The sequence below is a fragment of the Acomys minous genome, assembly GCF_964271855.1.
Source record: "Acomys minous genome assembly, chromosome: 5".
Lineage (NCBI taxonomy): Eukaryota > Metazoa > Chordata > Mammalia > Rodentia > Muridae > Acomys > Acomys minous.
In genome coordinates, this window is record NC_140494.1 from 122,115,971 (window position 1) to 122,136,936 (window position 20,966).

Here is a 20,966-nt window from a genome sequence, read left to right on the forward strand (position 1 = left end):
ACTTGACTACTCACCAAGCATCCTTAGTCTCAGAAATGGTAATTAAAAACATCTAAGATGACTTATGTAATAATCACACAGGTAATGTAATTCAAAAATTGCTTTTAGAACTTACTGGAAGGCTGCAAGGTTTTGTATTCACTTTCACACAAAGATTGGGTGGGAAGTGATCTTCTTGTGGACAACTGGTTTCTGACAAACAAAACCTAAACAGCAAAGATCAAGTTTAATTTTCCTTATTAAAAGAGAACCTCTAACATTTTTTATTTGATAGTTAACTTGAAAGATGATCAATTTTAAAACAGAAAAAGAGCAAATAGAAACAGTATGTTTTACATGAAGAATAAACATAGACAAACAGGCTTTTAAAACAAAGTTTACCTTTGAACAGAGGTATAAATTTGTGATGCTTTAAACAAACTGGAAGAAAACGAGTCAGTCTAGATGTTGAAAAACATTAAGAATTTACATAGCTCACAAATGCATAAAATCTAAGTAGATAATAGTGTTCCAAGTTACTACGAATATGTGTAAATCTACTACTTAAATTCTGCAAGTCCAGCAAACTTATGCACACAGACCAACCACACCTGGACCCATTCGAAACCAAATAAAAACAAACACAAAGCTGAGCTATGAGTCACAACTGCACAGAACTACAGTGCACACTCTGATACTGGAGGGACTTCACAGCTGCCTCCTGGTTCTGTGCAGTTGTAACAGACTGAGTCTACGCTGGGGAGAGGAAGCAGTAAGGAATTGCCAGTAAACAATTTACTTCTCGGTGTCTGGAGTGACTCCAAGTGAGAGCAAGCATTTCACAACTGCCTCCTGCTTCTACAGCAGTGAGTGTAAGTGCTGTGCATGTCCACTTCACACTGCTTGGGATCCGGTTGTCTCTTGGAGCAGTCCTTCAATCTCATAAAACCCAGCCACAGTAAAAACAACCCTTGTGTGTGCCCGTGCCCACCCCCCTTGCTGTGCGTTTCTAAACACATACATAACATACCATGCTCAACCCATATGCCATTGCTTGCATGCTCCTGTCTTGGGTGGCTGCCTGCTGTGCTCTTCCCTGTAGACACTACCCCTCCTGACCAGTGAGCCAAGAAGCCCTTTCACTACGAGAATCAAAGATGCTGAACAGTCACAGCCTTTGGGCTACTTCTGCATAAATTAGAACACTGTTTTAAAAACTCACAAAACATTTTTAAAATTAAATGAATAATTTTTTGGGAAAAATCAAGGCTTACTACAAAATTTATAACTTCTCATTCTGCTGACTTTTATTGAGCAAGAGAAATAGCTTTAAGAAATTATTTTCTATCCCCAATACACACCTGTACTTCAACCCATTTTTCCAGTGAGCTCGTGGCACTTTGGGCCCTCCCTGCTTATTCTGCAGCAGAGCCATCACTGTAGTCATCTGCTCTGAGAGGCCTTAGTCTGCCAGTCGAAAGCAGTGCTGGAATGTGCAAGTAAAGGAATCACTTTGCCATGTCAGAGCATGAGTGTGTGTGTGTGTGTGTGTGTGTGTGTGTGTGTGTGTGTTGCTACTTTTGTTTTTATTTTTGAGACAGGTGATTGCTCAGATTACTACCCAGGCTGGTAGCGATCCTGCTTCTGCCTCCTGAGTGCTAGAATGGTGGAGTCTGTCACTACAAGTGACTTACAATAATAAAAGGATGCCACAGCTCATAATTATTCCAGTGCAGTAATAAATTCAAACATAGGCACTACGATACCTGCACCTGTAGGAAAAGAGTAATTCATACAGTGACTCTAGCTTTTGAAAAACATGAAGGCAGAAGAGGGACCAACAGCAGACAGTTTCTGTGAAATGCTTCACAAGGGCGGGAGCAAGAGGTCCACAAGCGAAAACTGACTAGATGTTTAGTAATAACCAAATTATTTTTCATGATTTAGATCAAAATTCATAATGAGATACCAGAAAGAACACATACATCTTAAATAACACAGAGGCTTAGCAATGGGAAGATGGAAAGACAAGGAGAATGAGGACGATTGTATTAAGACACAAAGACTGACTCAACAAATGTCAAAAGCAGTACAAAATGGCTTAGGCAGTTTTTTCCATAAAGATCTGGAGATAAATTTAATTAAAAGTGGCTGAGAAGCTGGACACAGTGGTGCACACCTGTAATCTCAGCACTCTGGGAGGCCGAGGAAGGCAGATCTCTGTGAGTTCGAGGCCAGCCTGGTCCACAAAAGTTGAGTCCAGGACAGGCAAGACTACAGTGAAATTGTGTTGAAAAACCAAAATAAAATAAAATAAAATAAAACAAAAGGAAACAAGATAAAATGGCTAAGAAAGGCTGAGTATGATGTCTTACAACTTTTAATCTTAGCACTCTGTGAGTTTCCAGATCTCTGTGAGTTTGAACCACCCTGGTCTATATAGCAAATTGAAGGCCAGCCAGGGCTACATAATAAAAACCAGATTCAAACAAAAAATTAAATTAAGAAAAGGGGGGGGGGTACAACAGTCTTCTATGTATTTGTAAGAACACATTGTGCAGGTGAGGAGGCCAGAAGAAGGCAACAGATCCCATGATCTGGAGTTCTGCAGTTCCAGGAAGCTGGGAGCTCCTAGTAACCAAATTCTGATCCTCTGTAAGAGCAGCAAGTGCTCTTTTTCTTTTCTTTTCTTTTTTTCTTTTGTTGTTGTTGTTAGGGTTTCTCTGTGTAGCCTTGGCTACTCTGGAACTCACTTTGTAGTCCAGGCTGGCATCAAACTCAGATCCACCTGCCTCCCAAGTGCTGCCACTAAGCCATCTCTCTAGCCCCAGCTAAACCATTTTAACTGTCAAGATTCCCTTGGAATTTCTAAATTAGCTGCTGTGTTGGTTAATCTTATTGTCAACATTAACAAGCTGGCATCATCTAAGACGAGGGAACCTGAAACGCTTTCTCTAAGATGAGGCTGTAGGCAAGCCCACAGGGCATTTTCTTAGTTAGTGACTGATGTGGAAGGATCCAGCTCATGGTGGGCTGGGGCCACTTCTGGGCTGGTGGCCTCACTACTGTAAGAAAGCAGGGTGTGAGGCACACACTTTTAATCCCAGCACTCGAGAGGCAGAGGTAGGTGGATCCCTCTTAGTCTGAGGCCAGCATGGTCTACATAGGAGGTTCCAAGGCAGCCAAGGTTATGTAAAGAAACCCTGTCTCAAAAAATAGAACAAAGCAACAACAACAACAAAAGAAGTAAGCTCATGATCAGTGTTCCTCCAAGGCCTCTGCATCACCTCCTGCCTCCAGGCTCCTGCCCAGTGTGAGTTTCTGCCTTGGCTTCCCTTAAGGGACTGTGACTCAGGATATGCAGACAAATCAACCCTTTCCTCCCTAAGTTGCTTTGGGTCATGACAGTTTCATAACAGCAATAGTAACCCTAAGACAGCTCCCTTCAAAACATGAGCCAAAATAGTTGCATATGAATATGAAATACCAAGCATACTCATTACATCGTATCTAAACTATGGCTTTCACATTTTATTTTGGTCTTGGAAGCCTAGATAAGATGAAGACAGTGGGACTTCTAGCCAATGGTGTGCACTGACTGGGTGGAGGACACTAAGAAGGAAGAGACAATGGCAGCTCTAGTGTGGAGCCACAAGTAAATATGCGCTAAAAGCAACATTTGAAACAAGTGGAAAATAAGTAGCTCACACCAGTAATCCCAGCACTTGGGAGACAGAGGCAGGACTGCTGTAAGTTTCAGGTCGTTTCAGGTTACTATGTGAGACTCTACCTCAAAAGCAAACAAGTAAGAACAACTCCCACTCTCCAAGGGGGACGGCACTGAGAGACAACTGAACAGGTAAAGGCGCGCGCGCGCACACACACACACACACACAGCAAATAAACAAACAAATAAGCCAGGTGTGGTAGTGCACTCAGGTGGCAGAGGCAGGCAGATCTCTGTGAGTCTGAGGCCAGCCAAGGATACACAGAGAAACCTTGTCTCCAAAATACAGGAAACAAGCAAACAAAAACCATAAATCAATGTGCAGAAAATATGCAGACCCAAGAAGTACAGAATATTGCAGCACCACGCAATTCATTCTGAGGGCACTGCCTTTTATTCTTTAGTTTGTTGATTCAGTTTCATAGCCTGCTCCTGACAAGAGGGCAAAGCACCATTCAGGCACAATCAAACCTTGTCAATGCCTTTTAGAAACAAGTCTTAATCAAGGCTCTTCCTGTTGCTTTAGTGTGTAAAAGCGCCTAAGTCCTGCCATCTCTAGGCTTTCTCAGCAAGTTTTATCTCACGAGTACAGAGGTGAAGTGAGAGGTATTGCATGGCTCCAGGAAGCTGGGCTGGTGTGCAGACTGAGCTCTTTTCTGGCCCACTGGTGCAATTTTAATCTATATGTGACTGTTGTTGCCAGGTTTACAGCGAAAACAACTCACTGAAGAAATCAGCTGTTTTGTTTCCTTCTCTTATTCTATCCAGACATGGAAAAAAAACCAAAGTGGTTTATATAGGTTTAAAAAAGAAAAAAAGGGGGGGGGAAAAAAGAGCTAGAGAGCTTAAGAGCTAGCTTAGTGGTTATCAAAGCCATCCTCTTGCAGAGGACCCATGTTCAATTCTCAGCACCCACATGTCTATAACTCCAGTTCCAGGATTTCTGACACTCTCACACAGACACACATGTAGGCAAAACACCAATACACATGAAATAAAAATAAATAAATCTTAGGAGAAAGATAAAAAAGATTTCTTAGATGCCCTCAGAGGGAATGGAAGGGCCTAGAAACAAAGTTTGAGAAGGAGGCTGCAAGCCTGCATTGACATGCTGCTGTACATTTCTGAGAACATAATAAAATGTCTCACTCACATGGGCTCTGAACTAGGGCACACTAAATCACAGTGAAACAGGATGGGGCGGGTTAGACTGTCTGTGCATGAGGGCTGCAGACTGGTGGACTGTCTGCCTCTTTGGTAGAGAAGGCAAAGCTGAATTCACAAAGATGCTCCAGAACTTCCTCCCAGATACTGGGTCAATGCTCATACCAGCACAGCCACGCAAAAGTCAACACTTCAAGTGTCTTAAAAGGCACCATCAGTTGCAGCTTCCCAAACACCTGAGGACCACTATGGAGAAGACCCAAATGGGGCAATAAGCAGAGTCTCTCAGGATGCTTTCTCTTCTTAGGTAGCTCACCTAATATCTGCAATACATTTGTTGAAAATTGAGACTTTTTGAAAAATTAATTTGAATATGTATTATAGTCAACACTGTACCTTAATTGGACCTGCACTGTGAAGTCACATTTGGTCCCAGAAATATCCCTAAAATAGAGTAAGAATAAAAATTATTTTTAAATATATACATGAAGACATTGTCATTCCATTCCTAAATACCAGAAATGTCAAGAATGCCCGTGTGTGTGTGTGTGTGTGTGTGTGTGTGTGTGAGAGAGAGAGAGAGAGAGTGTGAGTGTGTGTGTTGAGAGAGAGAGAGAGAGAGAGAGAGAGAGAGAGAGAGAGAGAAGAGAGATATAGATGCTGGAGGCTGAACCCATTTACCATTTCCTACATTGGTCCTGGCTTACACCAAACTGCAAGTCAGACTGAAGGTGACTTACATGGAACTGCTGATCTGCTGCACCTGTTGTGGTGTCAAGGCAAATGCAAAACAGGTTTCCCGAAAGCGCTGGCTGTTGTCTGATGCTGAAGAAGAAAAGAGTTACATTTTAATAACCTTGAAGTTTCTCAGTACAGAAGACAATAGCCAGAGCCCCATCATTATTAACTAGAGTATATCCTAGAGATCCTAGAGACCAGACAACGAAGGCACCGAGAATTAACAAATATGCTAGATGTGATATATCACACAAAAAGGTAAGAGGCTTAATTCCAGAAATAGCCCGTTAGAATTCAAATTCAGAAAATATATATCAAATATTAAAGCACAACTAAAAGTTGTCTAATTATATGCACATTTCTGTAACACTAGTTTCATTTAAAATGTAATTATATAAAGTCATTTAAATATACAGTTTCTGAGCTAATAGACAAACATACCTGCTTTGATATCTGCACAGGTGAAATTGTATTTGGTTTTTAAAGTAAAGGAAAAATTTCATTGTCTTCTGTTTATATTAGGCTTGACTGTTTTGAGCTAGGGTCTTGCCATGATGCTATGTAGCCAAGGTCAGCCTCAAACATAATTCTTCTGTGCCTAGATCCTGAATGCTGTGACTACCAGTGTGTACCACCACACCTAGATCCTGAATGCTGTGGCTACCAGTGTGTACCACCACACCTAGATCCTGAATGCTGTGGCTACCAGTGTGTACCACCACACCTAGATCCCATACAATATCACATACAGCTTCTCTTATTTCGTTCACTTCTCAAAAAATAAACAAGGTATAAGAAAAACACAAGAACAACAACACAAAGGATGGAGGGCGAGGAGAAAAGAAAGCCAGCAAGTAGGCAGGTTAGCATGTGTCCTTGTAGGACAAGAAATTCCCCAACTAGGCTAGGATCAACAACAAGCCACTGGCTTTCCAAGAGACATGCAGGCAGACACTCACGCGCACACACAGACATGTACACAAGGTCCGGGTGCCAAGCACAGAGTGACGGTTGAATAAATAGGTAACTTGTAAACATTAAGAAATAACAGGCCTGGGATGTGGCTCCTCAGTGGTAGGCTGCTTGCCCGGCAAACTCCTGTACCACATCAACTGGGTGTGGTGGCACACATCAGCAATCTCAGTACTCAAGAGGGAGAGGCTGGAGGCTCAAGAGGTCACAGTTATTCTCGGCTACATACTGAGATTTTTTAAAATTGATAATAGTCATAATACATCTCAATTGTTATACCATCCGTTTACATACAGAGTTTTAAAAGGTCAGACTGGGTACATTAAGGTCCTGTTCTTAAGGGGAAAGAAATTGAACTGCACCTTTCCAAGCTAATTTTCTACAACAAAAGAATCACTAAGATTATCACCATGAATTCCTGGCTGAGGGCGAAGACTGCAGAGAAGCTAAGTGCTGGCTAATTTCAATCTCTGGCTTAACTGGATTTGTTCTACTTGCTAGAAACATGTAAGCCACGCCGATTGCAGCATGCTTCATCAAAAAATCTGCACAACCACCAATGGAAAAGAGCACAGGCCTAAAATTACATCTCAGGGCAGGAGCAGCATCTTTCAAAGGCTAGATTTGCATTTCTGCTTCATGTGTGAGGAGAGGCTTTTTCTTAAAGAATCTATCACCAAGGAACGGTTGCTAACCAGAAAAAGTTACCGCAGTTGTGAAATGACAACTGGCAATGGCCAATAACCAGGGAGCAGCGTGCAGAAAAGCAACTGGCCTCTGTCAGCAACCTAAGCGGCTGGCTTCTTTCTCAGAGGATCCTTGAAGGGAATGTTTCTGCCCAGCAGGCCTGGCCTAACTTAAATCTTTGGCTCCACTCTAAAACAGCGCTAAAATAATCTCCCAAGTACAAAAACTCGTATTATTCACTAGGCAAAAATTTAGACTAATTTTCAAATATGTGACTACTGTGAAGTTTCCGATGGGTACAGATAGCCAAGGACAGTGGCACACGCCTTTAATCCCAGCACTCTGGGAGGCAGAGGCAGGCGGATCTCTGTGAGTTTGAGGCCAGCCTGGTCTACAAAAGTGAGTTCAGGACAGCCAAGACAGAGAAACCCTGTCTTGAAAAACAAATAAAATAGATAGGTACAGATTTAGAAAGACAAGATGATGGCTAAGACAATGTGGCTGCTTCTTTTATCCTATAATGACTTAATAAGAGCTGCAATGCTAGAGAGTCCACCTACTGGTGCCGAAAAACACTGGCCTAGTCTCATCTAGAGCAACCATTTTTCAAGTATTGGAAAGCATGGATGCCTTCACCTTTTCTATCAGACATTTCTCTTGACACACCCTAGGCTGTGACACTCAAAAGGCCACCATAACCAAACACACTCTTTCACAGCATTTATTTTTGTTCAAAATATCAGGAGCCCCTGTGTACTGGCCCAACTCAAAGCAAATGACAATGCCCTTCAGTCAATGAAGTGAAGCAGCTTTCTAAGCTCCACCATCTTTTTGCCCCGCTGCCTCCATCCCAGAGCACAGAACATGAAGCACAGCCACAGCCAGTAGCATATAGAGAGACAAACCTTTGTTGTTACCCATGCCATCTGTCACTCTTTGACATACTCCAGAAAGACCATGACAAGAACACTACCATTGCCTACAGTTACCATCCAGTGTCGTCAACCCACCTGACCATCATGAAGACAAGCTCCAAGCCACCTCCAGATGGTGGCACTGAGATTAGCAAGCAGTAAGCTGTCAGGGTTTCATATGTGTAGGTGGCATAGCTACACATCTCCTACTTCCCAGTCAATCAATTCAGACATGTACAATTTCATGTTTAGAAAGTATGTTCACAGACTGCACAGATGGTTCAGTGGGCACAGCGCTTGTAGGAGTTTGTGTGGATTCCCAGCACCCATGTAAAAAGCCAGTCTCGGGGCTGGGAAAGACGGAATTGATCCCTGGCACTTGATGACCAGCCTGTGCAGCTGGGTGGGAGCTTCAGGCTCAGTAAAAGACTCTATCTCAAAAACCAAGGTGGAGGTCGAAGCTCTCTCCATCTCCCTAGCCCCCTAACCCCAATGATTTCATGAATAATAACAAGAGTATTAAGTAATTGTGTTTATGTAACAGCCAGCAATAGTTTATTCATCTACTAAATGCCCTTATTCTGGTCCACAAGGGAGCTGCTGCCAATTTAATGTGTGGCTCTCAGTAACTACTTAGTAGTTTAATTTACATTAAAAAAAAATTCTTAATGCTTGTTTTTGTTAAACCTTTTATTTAGTTAATTGTCTGATCTTACTCTGTGCCTACTTATATGTCTGCATAAAGGTTTCATATGTAAAAATATTAAAATCTTTGGAAATTTGCTACAAATATTTAAGAGTCTGGTAACTTCCCCCCAATTTTGGCTGCATTTTTGGATGGTATAAAAGTTAAATCTGGGCCAGAGAGATGGCTCAGCAGTTGTTAGTGCTTGCTGAACAAGTTCAATGCACCTACAGAACCAATGCGAAAGCCAGATGTGGTGGTACATGTCTGTAGTCCCAGCACTCCTGTAGTGAGATGGCTGGAGCCAAGAGAATCTCCCAGAAATGCCTCCAAGCCACCTAGCTTGGAAACCAGGCAGAGGTGAACAAAAGACAAAGTAAAAAGCAAACAAAGTAAAAGGCAAAGACTCACATTAGAGATTGTCCACTAACATTCATGAGCGAAACATCACGTGTGCCCTTATACATGAACATGTATACACACCTATCACACATACATAAAATATATTAATCAAGAAATCTCTGAAGTTAAATTTTCATGTGGTTTGCTCTATTAACCATCTCCTTTGGAAATTCCTATACTAATTAAGACCACGACATAAATTTTGTTTGTTTGTTTGTTTGTTTGTAGTCAGGGTTCCTCTGTGTAGCCTTGGCTGTCCTAGATTCACTTTGTAGACTAGGCTGGCCTCAAACTCACAGTGATCCGTATGACTCTGCCTTCCAGAGTGCTGGGATAAATTTTTTTATTTGTTGTTTCTATATAATTATTTTATACATTTGAAACTTATTATATGATCTTAAAACGCTAAATTTCTATTACTTCAAATTGCTTACAGGTATTTGTTAAATAAGCATACTTTCAAGCCAGGTATGGTGGTGCCAAACTTTAATCCCAAGACTTAGGAAGCAGAGAATTCTAAGACAGCCAGGCCTATAGAGAGAGAACCCGCCTTAAAAAAAAAAAGCAATAAAATAAAATAAAATAAACCCACTACTTTACAGGTTTGCGTGCTAATAGAAGGATCCAGGCTACTTTTTTTTTAAAGCTGTTTTTCCATTGATCGCTTTTGGGAGGGAAGAAAGACTCAGTCTGCATCCAAACCTGTGATGCTCCTCTATTAGCCTCTCCAGCACCAGGGTTTCTGAAGTGTCCACGCTCAGCTTCCATTGCTCTTTTGCGAGAATACTACTTTTAATTCCTATACTTCATTTTGCTTTACCATCACATTTAAGTTTCTCCATATTCATTCCTTGCCGTCACCCCCAAGAACAAGGCTCTAATACAAAGTCATCTAGACAGATTCTCAATTATTGGGGTATTTTAGGGCCGTATTGCGTGTGTGTATACACGTGGAGACCATAGCCGATGTTGGATATCCATCCAACCTTGGGACATGATCTCTCACTGAACCTGAAGCTTAAAATTCAGCTAGTCTAGTTGGCCAGAGATCCTGGGATCCATCTGGACTGCTGAGCTATAGGCAGGTTCACACCTGACTTTTTCCTGTAAACAGTGTGGATTTGAACTCAGGTCCTATGCTTACAGAGTGCTCTTACACACTGAGCCATCCTAAGTCCTGATGTTATCGCTAATTTTTAAAAGACAGAGTTTAGCTACGTAGACCAGGCTGGTCTTCAACTCACAGAGATCTGCCTGCCTCTACCTACCTTTTGAGAGCTGGCTACTATTATGACCTTTAAAGCCCAATGATATTTCAAGTAGAATTACTATAAATCTATAGCTTTGAGAGTGTGTATGTTCACATCTCTAATCTTTCTGCTCTGGAATATTATACCTGTGTCCACTGATTCATAATCTCAATGCTTTATTTCCACCACACAGCTATTCGGTGTTCATAAATATCCTTTTTATACAGAATATCTACTCACAAGAGATGCCCAAATAAGCAGGCCCATAACAGAGTATAACCAAAAACTAATGAAACCAACCACTATATACTGCTGTGGAGTAAGCTTCACATATTAGAGGCTGGAGACATGGCTCTGTGGCTGAGAGCAACTGCTGCTCTTGCAGAGGACACATGTTTAATTCCCACATGGTGGCTCAACTATTCATAACCCCAGTTCCAGGGGGGCTAATTCTCTCTTCTGACATCTCAGAACATCAGGCATAAATATGGTGCATGTACATACATGCAGACAGAACACTAACATACATTTAAAAAAAATCTATCATTCAAGAATGTAAGAGAAACTAAAACACAAGATAAAGAAAAATGCAACCCAGTTCCTTTGGTGTAAGAGAGGAATAATATACAAAGGGAACACTCAGAAGGCACAGACACAGAAGGCTTTTTGACATGGGTGCCAAGGAATCAAACCAGGTCTCCCTGTTTTTGTTTTTTGTTTTCGAGACAGTGTTTCTCTGTGTAGCCTTGGCTGTCAGGGACTCCCTTTGTAGACCAGGCTGGTCTCAAACTCAAAGAGATCTGCCTGCCTCTGCCTCCCAGGTGCTGGGATTAAAGGTGTGCGCCACCACGCCCGTCTTCTTTCTTTTCTTTTTTTTGGTCACAGCAAATATTTTATTGGATGACCCACATCCCAAGCCCTAATCAATCAATATCTAGTCATAGACAGACAGGAGTAAAAAGATCCAATGTGCTCCTCCACAGCTAGAAGGTTAGAAAGTAACAGTGATATCCTGCGCATTTAAAAAAGCTAGGATAAAGGAATGTTTTCATTATAAAGAAGCAGTAACTGAAGAAACATACATGATTTAATAAACATTATATTACATATAGAGAAATATCACATTATACCATTAACCTGTATTATTTTCTCATGTCTTCTTGCTCATTTAAAAAGTAAAATCATGGAACTGATGAGATGGCTCAGGGGTTAAGAGCACAGGTGCAGTTCCAAAGGACATGGGAGGATATATTTCCCGGACCTACACGGCAGCTCACAACAGTCTGTAACTCCAATTCCAGAGGATCCAGCACCCTCTTTTAGCATTGTAAACATGTGGTACACAGATATAACATACAGGCAAAATACCCATACACATAAACTAAAAATGAATGACTCTTAAAAAAAAAAAAGGTGGGCGTGGTGGAGCATGCCTTTAATCCCAGGCACTGGGGAGGCAGAGGCAGGCAGATAAATGTGATTTTGAGGCCAGCCTGGTCTACAAAGTGAGTCCGGGACAGCTAAGGCTACACAGAGAAACCCTGTCTCGGGGGGAAAAAAAAACAAGGTGGAGAGATGGCTCAGAGAGAGGTTAAGAGCACTGGCTGCCTTCCAGAAGATCTGGTTCAACTCCCAGCATCTACATGGTGACTCACACCCATCTGTACCTCCAGTTCCAGGGGTTGTGATAGTCTCTGCTGGCTTCCATGTATATTGCATGGAATATACACTAACATACATGCAAGCAAAGCACCCACATGCATAGATAAATGAATCTATTTTTTAGAAAAGAAATGTATCGTTAGACAATTTACTTGTCATGCAAACATTGTCAAATATTCTTTATAATCTAGAGACTTCTGACACTAGCTGTAATGTAGCCAGACAACCATTGTATATTTATCCCTGACCAAAATATCTTTATTCAGCACATAACTAGATAAACATTTTAAAAGATTTATTTGTTATTATGTATATAGTGTTCTGCCTGCACGTACACGGGCACACCAGAAGAGAACGCCAGATCTCATTAAAGATGATTGTAAGCCACCACATGGTTACTGGGAATTGAACTCAGGACTTTAGAAAGAGCAGCCAGTGCTCTTAACTTCTGAGCCTCTCTCAGCCCCTAGATAAACTTTTATTTAACAAAATTTGGCTTGCATTCTGCTTATATCTTTTTTTTTTGTTTCTTTTCTTTTCTTTCTTTTCTTTTCTTTTTGTACAGTGAGTGGACACTGGTCAATACTTTTCTTCATTGAGCACAGTGCTAGTGAAGGTGTATCTAATTTACTTTATTAATCAACTCATTGAAGACATAAATTATCCAAACTTTGTTTTATAAACAAGGCTTTCATAAGCATAGATGGGTACTGCTCACACAAGTTTGAGTTACTAAGCAAACTAGTGCCTCCAGTGTAGCCTTCTGTGCTTTTTTAAAACCAGGGTATTCTAGGGAAGAACATGTTCTATAAAAGGCACCTTTTAGTTTCAACCATGCTGTATTTCTTGGTTACTAACTTTAAAGTAAGTTTTCTAGAATATGTACATGATATATGCCAAAACACAGGGAGAAGAAAACGAGATTAAACCGTAGCTGAGATCCTGTTATAAAGAAACCTCAAGAACAGTAAACTCAATGCTGGTTTTAGGGAATTAGAGGACTATGTAAAACCTTATGTTTATGTAAAACTGTATGCTAAAAATCTCTGCTGGGAGTGGTGGCACACACCTTTAATCTCCGCTCTCGGGAGGCAGAAACAGGCAAATCTCTGAGAACAGCCTGGTTTGCAATGTAGTTTCCAGGACAGCCAAGGATACACAGAGAATCCCTGTCTCAAAAAACCAACCAATCAAACAAAACAAACAAACCTCTGAGATTTAAAAATGTTAGAGTTTCTGGGCTTTCCTCCCAAGAATGAAAATACAGGTTCTAGAGACAGCTCAGCAGTAAGGAGCACTTACTGCCTCCTCAGAGGATAAAGATCAGTTCCCAGCACACACACTGTGGCTCTAACTCCAGGTCCAGGGATGCAACACCCTCTTTTAACTTCTTCAGGGCCCAGCCACCCCGAATGGGTGCGCGTACACTACACGCATACACACAGAGGCAAAACACTCAAGGAAGGGGGGAAGGAAGGAGGGAGGGGACAGGCAGACATAAGACTCTAGTTTCTTTGGGTTCCTCTAGTTGGATCACTCAGACGGGTAACAAACAGAATGAAAGAGAACCAGTGAGGGCACTACACAAGTGAGTTTTGAAAAAGCAGTGATTTTAAATTTATAATAATAACAACAACAACAACAACAACAACAAATTACTGTTTCAAAGACTGTTGTTGAAATGGCCTTCAAATTAAATTGCTGGTACTTAGTTTTCTAAAAACAACCAAAACTATAACATTATACTTAAAAACAAACAAACAAACAACAACAACAACAAAAACCAGGATTATAAAGTGCTTTAGAGCCCTAGCACCAGTGTGGCCCTCTAGGACTGCGTCTCACTGGAATGCAGGTAAACCCTCATCACCCATTTAGCTCCTCACTACATTTGCAGTTGCCATCTGGGATGCCACTGTCATCATGTCTCCCTCTCGCTTACAAATCATTCTTGTAGGCTCCAAAGCTCTTGGGGATGAACTTCTCTTGCTTCTCTACTGTAGTGTTCAATACAATTCTGCTTGAGTGCCAGATTCAGCAAGTGGGGTGGGGTTGCCTATTTGGTGATGAAGTGTCAGAATATGTGACAAGTGACCCATCACATACCCACAACAGCTAAAACAAACAGCAAGAGATAATGCATGTTTTTGTTCTGTGTGTGTGTGTGTTGTTGTTGTTGTTTGAGACAGGGTTTCTCTGTATAACAGCCCTGACTGTCCTGGACTTGCTTTTTGGCCAGGCTGGCCTTGAACCCATAGAGATCCGCCTGCTGAGATTAAAGGCATGCGCCACCAACGCCCAGTGACAATGCATGTTTTAAAAGAAGAAGAAAAACAAACAAACAGGAAGTAGGGAGAGAAGAGCAACTAAAGGGACAAAAGGAAACCAAATACCAAGAGAGCAGATAAGAAGCAAGTATACTGACTGGGTCAGGCACGGTAACAACGCCTTTAATCCCAGCACTCAGGAGGCAAAGACAGGCTGTTCTGTGAGACTAGGCCAGCCTAGTCAACACAGTGTCTCCGACTAGCCAGGTCTATGTAGAGAACCAGTCTCAAAAACTTAATTTGGGGGCTGGAGAGATGGCTCAGAGGTTAAGAGCACTGGTTGTTCTTCCAAAGGTCCTGAGTTCAATTCCCAGCAACCACATGGTGGTTCACAACTATCTATATATAACGAGATCTGGTGCCCTCTTCTGTTGCACAATCATACATGCAGGCAGAACACTGTATACATAATAAATAAATCTTTAAAAAATTAATTAATTAAAAAAATTCAGGAGGTGGCGGTGCTTGCCTTTATTTTTCCCCTCTTTTTTGTTTTTTGTTTTTTGTTTGTTTGTTTGTTTGGGTTTTTTTCGAGACCTGTCCTGGTGCTTGCCTTTAATCACAGGACTTAGGAAGCAGAGGCAGGCAGGCCTCTGTGAGTTTGAGGCTTGCCTAGTCCATAGGGCAAGTCCCAAGACAGCCAAGGCTACACAAACGAAACCAAACCAAAAATTATATATCAATAGCATAAGATAACTCAATTAAAGGGTTGATATGAGACTAGCAGTTATCATCAGACAGATTTTAAAAAGATGCAATTATAACCTATTCATAAGAAATTCATTTCAAATATAAAAACATGAATCCAAATAAAAGGTTCAACTGAACGGAGTACCACATGTCTACAAGCCTGGTTCTCAGCAGGAGGAGTACAAATTCAAGGCCATTCTAAACTAGGTAATAGGACCCTGGCTCAAAAGGTCAAAACCAGCTAATTAAAAAAGACATACTTCTTAAGGGGAAAAAAAAAATCCTACAGGAAATCTTTGTCAGGCCATAGGCAAAACACAGACATGACAGATGTAAACTTCACAACTGAGCTCAGTATGACTGCAAAAAATACAGTGACCAAGTCACTATACCAATGGACAACTGTGTCCAGCAGCAAGCACCAGAAGCAGTTCCTGCAGAGTCTCTGGTTTCCAGACTTACCACACTATACAATATTCAATGTATTCAGTTCTAAACAAAAAAACTGGAGGTATCACATCAACAGAAGCGAACTGAGAGTCCAGAAGCAAACCCCAGCACCTAGGCCAATACTTCCTCATAAGGGAAAGGATCTCTCCAAGAACGGGGTCAACTGGACAGTTACTGACAATAGAATGGAGACGGATCTTCATCTTGTACAGTTTATAATTCTGTTTTCAAGGCAGGGTTTCTCTGTGTAACAGCACCAGCTCTCCTGGACTTGCTTTGTAGATCAGGCTGGCCTCGAACACATAAAGATCTACCTGCTTCTGCCTCCGGAGTGCAGGGATTAAAGGTGTGCACCACCTCACCCAGCTAAAAATTAGTTCAAATTAAGTGGAAAACTAACTAAATTTGAGTTAAAATAAAAACCTTAGAATAATATAAGGAACTAAATCCTCATGTCTCTAAACTTGACAATAGCTTCTTAAAAAATATAACACAAAACTCAGGCAAAAGAAAAATAAGGTGAAATTCTGTTTTAAAAAACTAACTTTTTTGGCCGGGCGTGGTGGCGCACGCCTTTAATTCCAGCACTCGGGAGGCAGAGGCAGGTGGATCACTGTGAGTTCGAGGCCAGCCTGGTCTACAAAGCGAGTCTTGGACAGCCAAAGCTAACACTGAGAGACTCTGTCTCGAAAAACAAAAAACAAAAAAACAAAACAAAACAAAATTTAACTTTTTGGTTGGAGAGATGGCTCAGAGGTTAAGAGCACCGACTGTTCTTCCAACAGTCCTGAGTTCAATTCCCAGCAACCACATGGTGGCTCACAGCCATCTATAATGAGATCTGATGCCCTCTTCTGGCAAGCGGGCAGAATACTGTATACATAATAAATAAATAAATCTTAAAATAAAAAAAAAATAAATAAACTTTTTGCCAGGTGGTGGTGCACATGCCTTTAATTCTAGCACTTGGGAGGCAGAGATAAGCAGGTCACTGTGAGTTCGAGGCTACACAGAGAAAACCTGTCTTGAAAAAACAAACCAACAAAAAACAAAAACTTTTCATATATTGAGCAAAGGACATTATCAAAGGATAAAAAGACAACCCACAGAGTAAGTGACATTCTTGTAAACACACACAGGATAAGTACTGACATACAACACATACTAACTCCTACAGCTGGCACAGCAGCCTCTACTCCTCCATGGTCCTCATCAGGCTGAGGTGAAGGAATGCAAAGTGCAGGCCAGTCTGGATTCCACAACAGGACTGTCACCAAAAAACCAATTCAACAAAACAACCAGCTACTACAAAAAGGCCACCAATTTAAAGGACTATAGAGTTGGCTCAGTCATTGACACGCTTGTCATGCAAGGACGAGGACTGGAGCTTGATTTCTAGAGTCTCAGCTTAATCCTAGCGCTTGGGAGATGGATGCAGGTGATCCCTGAGGCTCGCAGGACAGCCAGTCTAGTGTACTTGGCGAGCTCCAGGCCACTGACAGCTGTTTGAAAAAGCAAGGTATACCGTGCGCCCAAGGAACAACTCCTGAGATTGACCTCTTTCCCTGCTCCCCAAAAAAGAGGAAGAATTAAAAGGACAATCCAACTTAAAAATTAGCAAGCAAACAAAAAACTAGAACAGACATTTCCCCAAGTAATATATACAAAAGTCTAATAAATACACAAAACGATGTTCAAATGTTATTATTCATTTAGGAAATGCCATCAAAATCTCAATGAGGTACCCATTAACCTATTAGTACAGCTATATTAAACAAAACAAAACCAAACAAAACCAGTCCCTCCTAAAGAAACAACACCCTTCCCTCAACAACAACCACCAAAAACATTACCACCACAAATGATCCAATGTAGGTAAGAAAATGGAGAAACTAGGATTTGTGTACATTGCTGGTGGGAATGTAATATAACTGCTGCCACTCGGCCACTGAATTAGCTTGGTGACACAGAATTGCCATATAGACCAGTAAGTAATTCTATTTATGGTTCGCACTGTACAAAAGAATCAAGAGTAGGGATCAGAAGGATACTTGTATGTATAGCAATATTCATAAAACGTTTTATTTACAAGAGAAAGGTGAAATAACCTGACTGTCAACAGAAGAATGGACAACATCTGGGATCAGTATGCCCAGTGAAATAAACTGGATATAAAATGACAGTGTATGGTTCTACTTGTAGGAGATGCCTAAACTAGGTAAATTCTTAGAGACACAAAGTAGACTAGGCTAAGACCCTTTCTACATCAGTTACAAAGTTACCGTTGGGGAGGTCTACTGAGGTGCGGCATTTGCTATTATCACCAAACTGAATTTCACCTAGAAATGGCAAGATCAAAATCAGCACTAATGAACTGGAATTCATAAAAATCAATAATTTAAGCTCTTGGAAAGAATCTATTAAAAGAATGGAAAAGTCATAGCATCGGAGAAAATATTTTACAAGTCCATTGAAAAACTTAGAATACACACACAAAGGTCACTAACAACAGCAGCAGCAGCAGCAGCAATTTTTAAAAAGTCATTGAGCAGGGCTGGAGAGATGGCTCAGTGGTTAAGAGTGCCATCTGCTCTTCCAGAGGTCCTGAGTTCAATTTGCAGCAACCACATGATGGCTCATAGCCATCTATAATGTGATCTGATGATAATATAGTCATATACAATAAATAAAATTTTTTTAGAAGTCACTGAGCAAAATATCTGAAGATATTTCAGCAAAGGACATGGATAGCTAAAATCCATTATAAGATGTTCAATGGTCTTAGCTGAGAAAATCCAAACCAAAATCGTTGGGTGAGGCACAGTGGTACACACCTGTAATCCAGAACTCAGAAAGGCAGAGGCAGGTAGATCTCTGTGAGTTCGAGGCCAGCCTAGTCTACAAAGTGAATCCACGACAGCCAAGGCTACACAGAAAAACCCTGACTTGAAAGACCCAAAAATAAAATAAAATAAAAATAAAAAGATAATAGTGGCTGGGACCAAAATGGCTCAGGGAGGAAAGCCTCTCTGGGCATGTGACATGCATATATGAACATATCACAACAAAACCCATTATTTAACTTTTTATTTATTTCTATGTTTAACAAATTATGCATAAACATGTCATAGCCTATAATGATATACAGATAACAGGTTTAGATAAAGAATGATTTATTAAAGTCAATGATTTCAATATACAATTAGGAGACCTTTGTTTTCCTAAATGCAATAGGAAATTACATTAAAGTCTCAGGTTTGAAGTGAAATTACCATAGTGTTTTGAGTAACTGTCATCAATTCTGAAGGTTCTTAAGTTCTAAAAGCGCAATAGTTTGATACTTTGCTAAGACAGGAGTTTAAATACTGGCTATTTGGGGTATAGGAAAAGTGTCCTTCAGTTAGTGCAACTGTCTCTCAGCCCTCAAGTGTAAACAGAAGTCATGCAAATTCCCAAAGCATCTTCTGTGGCATGTGGGTAAAAGCATTCTCATGGTGTGCATCAGTAAAGGCTGCCGGATGTTTACAGGGCACACTTATGACACTTACTTTTCAACACGCTTCCTTTGTAAGTATAAGCTGCCAAAGTCTCATCTTTAGGAAAGACAAACAAGACCTAGAAAGTTCACCCTTTAAAGTTTTTGCAAATTATTCCACAAAGTGATGAACTAAGTAGAAGAAGGGGTTGAGGTGGGGGGAACACACTGTATATACAAACTCAGAACACGGGGAGCCAAATCCTAGGCACACAAAAGCGAGGCTATGAGGCCCGACACAGAACACAGAGCTCAGTTCATGCTGTACTTTCATTATTCTACCTTACTGCAGAACAAAAAGCTAAAAATAGTCATCCTTCAGTTATAGAATACTTTTTGCTGTCTTGGGGAAGTGAAATTAAAGCACCTATCTCTAAAGGTCAACCTCTTAGTCTTTAATGAGCTCTGGTTTACTCAACCCCAAATTTAGTAACTATGTGATTTTTGGGGGGGGGGGGGGTAAAGATTCATTTATTATTTATACAGTATTCTGTCTGCATGTGAGGCAGCAGACCAGAAGTGGGCACCAGATCTCATTATAGGTAGTGGTAAGCTACCATGTGGTTGCTGGGAATTGAACTCAGGACCTTTGGAAGAACAGCAAATGCTCTTAATCTCTGCGCCATCTCTCCAGCCCCACTATGTAATCTTTAAAAACATAACTGCAACAATAGAGCTTCATCCAGTCGGCCTTCATGTGACCGGCTGACAATGAGAAGTGGAGCCATTTGTTGCAAAAACCTCTCCTTAGTTTATTTATATTAACAGCATTTTAAAAAAAAAACGTCTCCATAAAACCTTTAGTCCATCACAAAATGAATTCTTTGGGTTTAAATGTATTTTCTTGAGATAGGTATACATCTGAAAACATTTTTTTGTTTTCATTTTTATTGTTCCATGAAACTTTTCTCTTAATTTCCTACTTCATGTTAGCAGGCATAAACACCAACATTTTTCAAAATATACTTGGAGATGTTCTAGAAGGAAAGAAGTATCATGCTGAAATTTTTTTTGGGGGGGGGGTTTGTTTGATATTTCATACTACCTCCTGCTTAGAGACATATGAAGTATACATTATCACAATGAAACTCGGTTTCTAAACACATCAGGTAGACTCAAGAGCTGGTGATGGCATCCCCTGAAGTCAGGATTTTATACAACATTGGTAAACATGCTAGTAGACATTTCTTGGAACTTGTCATCAACCTCTGTCATTCAATCATTTTGTTTGTGGCTTTATCTGCAGATTCAGAATTAAAATACACAACCAAAGGCTGGGCCAGAAAATGTGCTGGCCATGGCTGACTGGTCAAGGGCTGGACTTGGTAGTTGACACAATTCAATAGGTAACCTCAGGATTTTTGCTGCAGATGTCAGGACACAAGAGCATTCCTTCCTTCCTTCCTTCCTTCCTTCCTTCCTTCCTTCCTTCCTTCCTTTTGCCAGATTTGAGTCTGTAAGCAGTCCAAATATCCTGGGAACCACAGAGCCTAAAAGTGGTATCAACACCCAAGAAGGAAAGGCAGAGAATAAAGATCATGAAAAATTTGTTGCACCAATATTCACTTAACAAACACTGAGCATCTACTATATATAAGATATTGTAGTCAGGTGGTGGTGGCACACACCTTTAATCCCAGCACCTAGGAGGCACAGGCAGGGGGATCGCTGAGTTTGAGGCTAGCTTGGTCTACAGAATGAGTTCGAGGTCAGCGAAAGTTACACAGAGAAACCCTGTCTCAAAAAACAAAAAGAAAAATTTATGCTAGGTAATGGGATACATC

General features: G+C 40.9%; 1 protein-coding gene across 3 annotated transcripts in view; it reads right to left on the reverse strand.

Annotated features, from left to right (window-relative positions):
* The window catches only part of PIAS1 (protein inhibitor of activated STAT 1), a 113,634-nt gene that overhangs the window by 42,917 nt on the left and 49,751 nt on the right, over positions 1-20,966 (reverse strand). For all 3 annotated transcript variants that reach the window (XM_084781416.1, XM_084781417.1, XM_084781418.1), the window contains exons 3-5: positions 5,611-5,695; positions 5,267-5,314; positions 116-206 (exon numbers count right to left, since the gene is read on the reverse strand). In XM_084781416.1, coding sequence (XP_084637542.1) covers positions 116-206; positions 5,267-5,314; positions 5,611-5,695 — 224 coding nt within the window. The remainder of the gene's footprint in view (positions 1-115; positions 207-5,266; positions 5,315-5,610; positions 5,696-20,966) is intronic.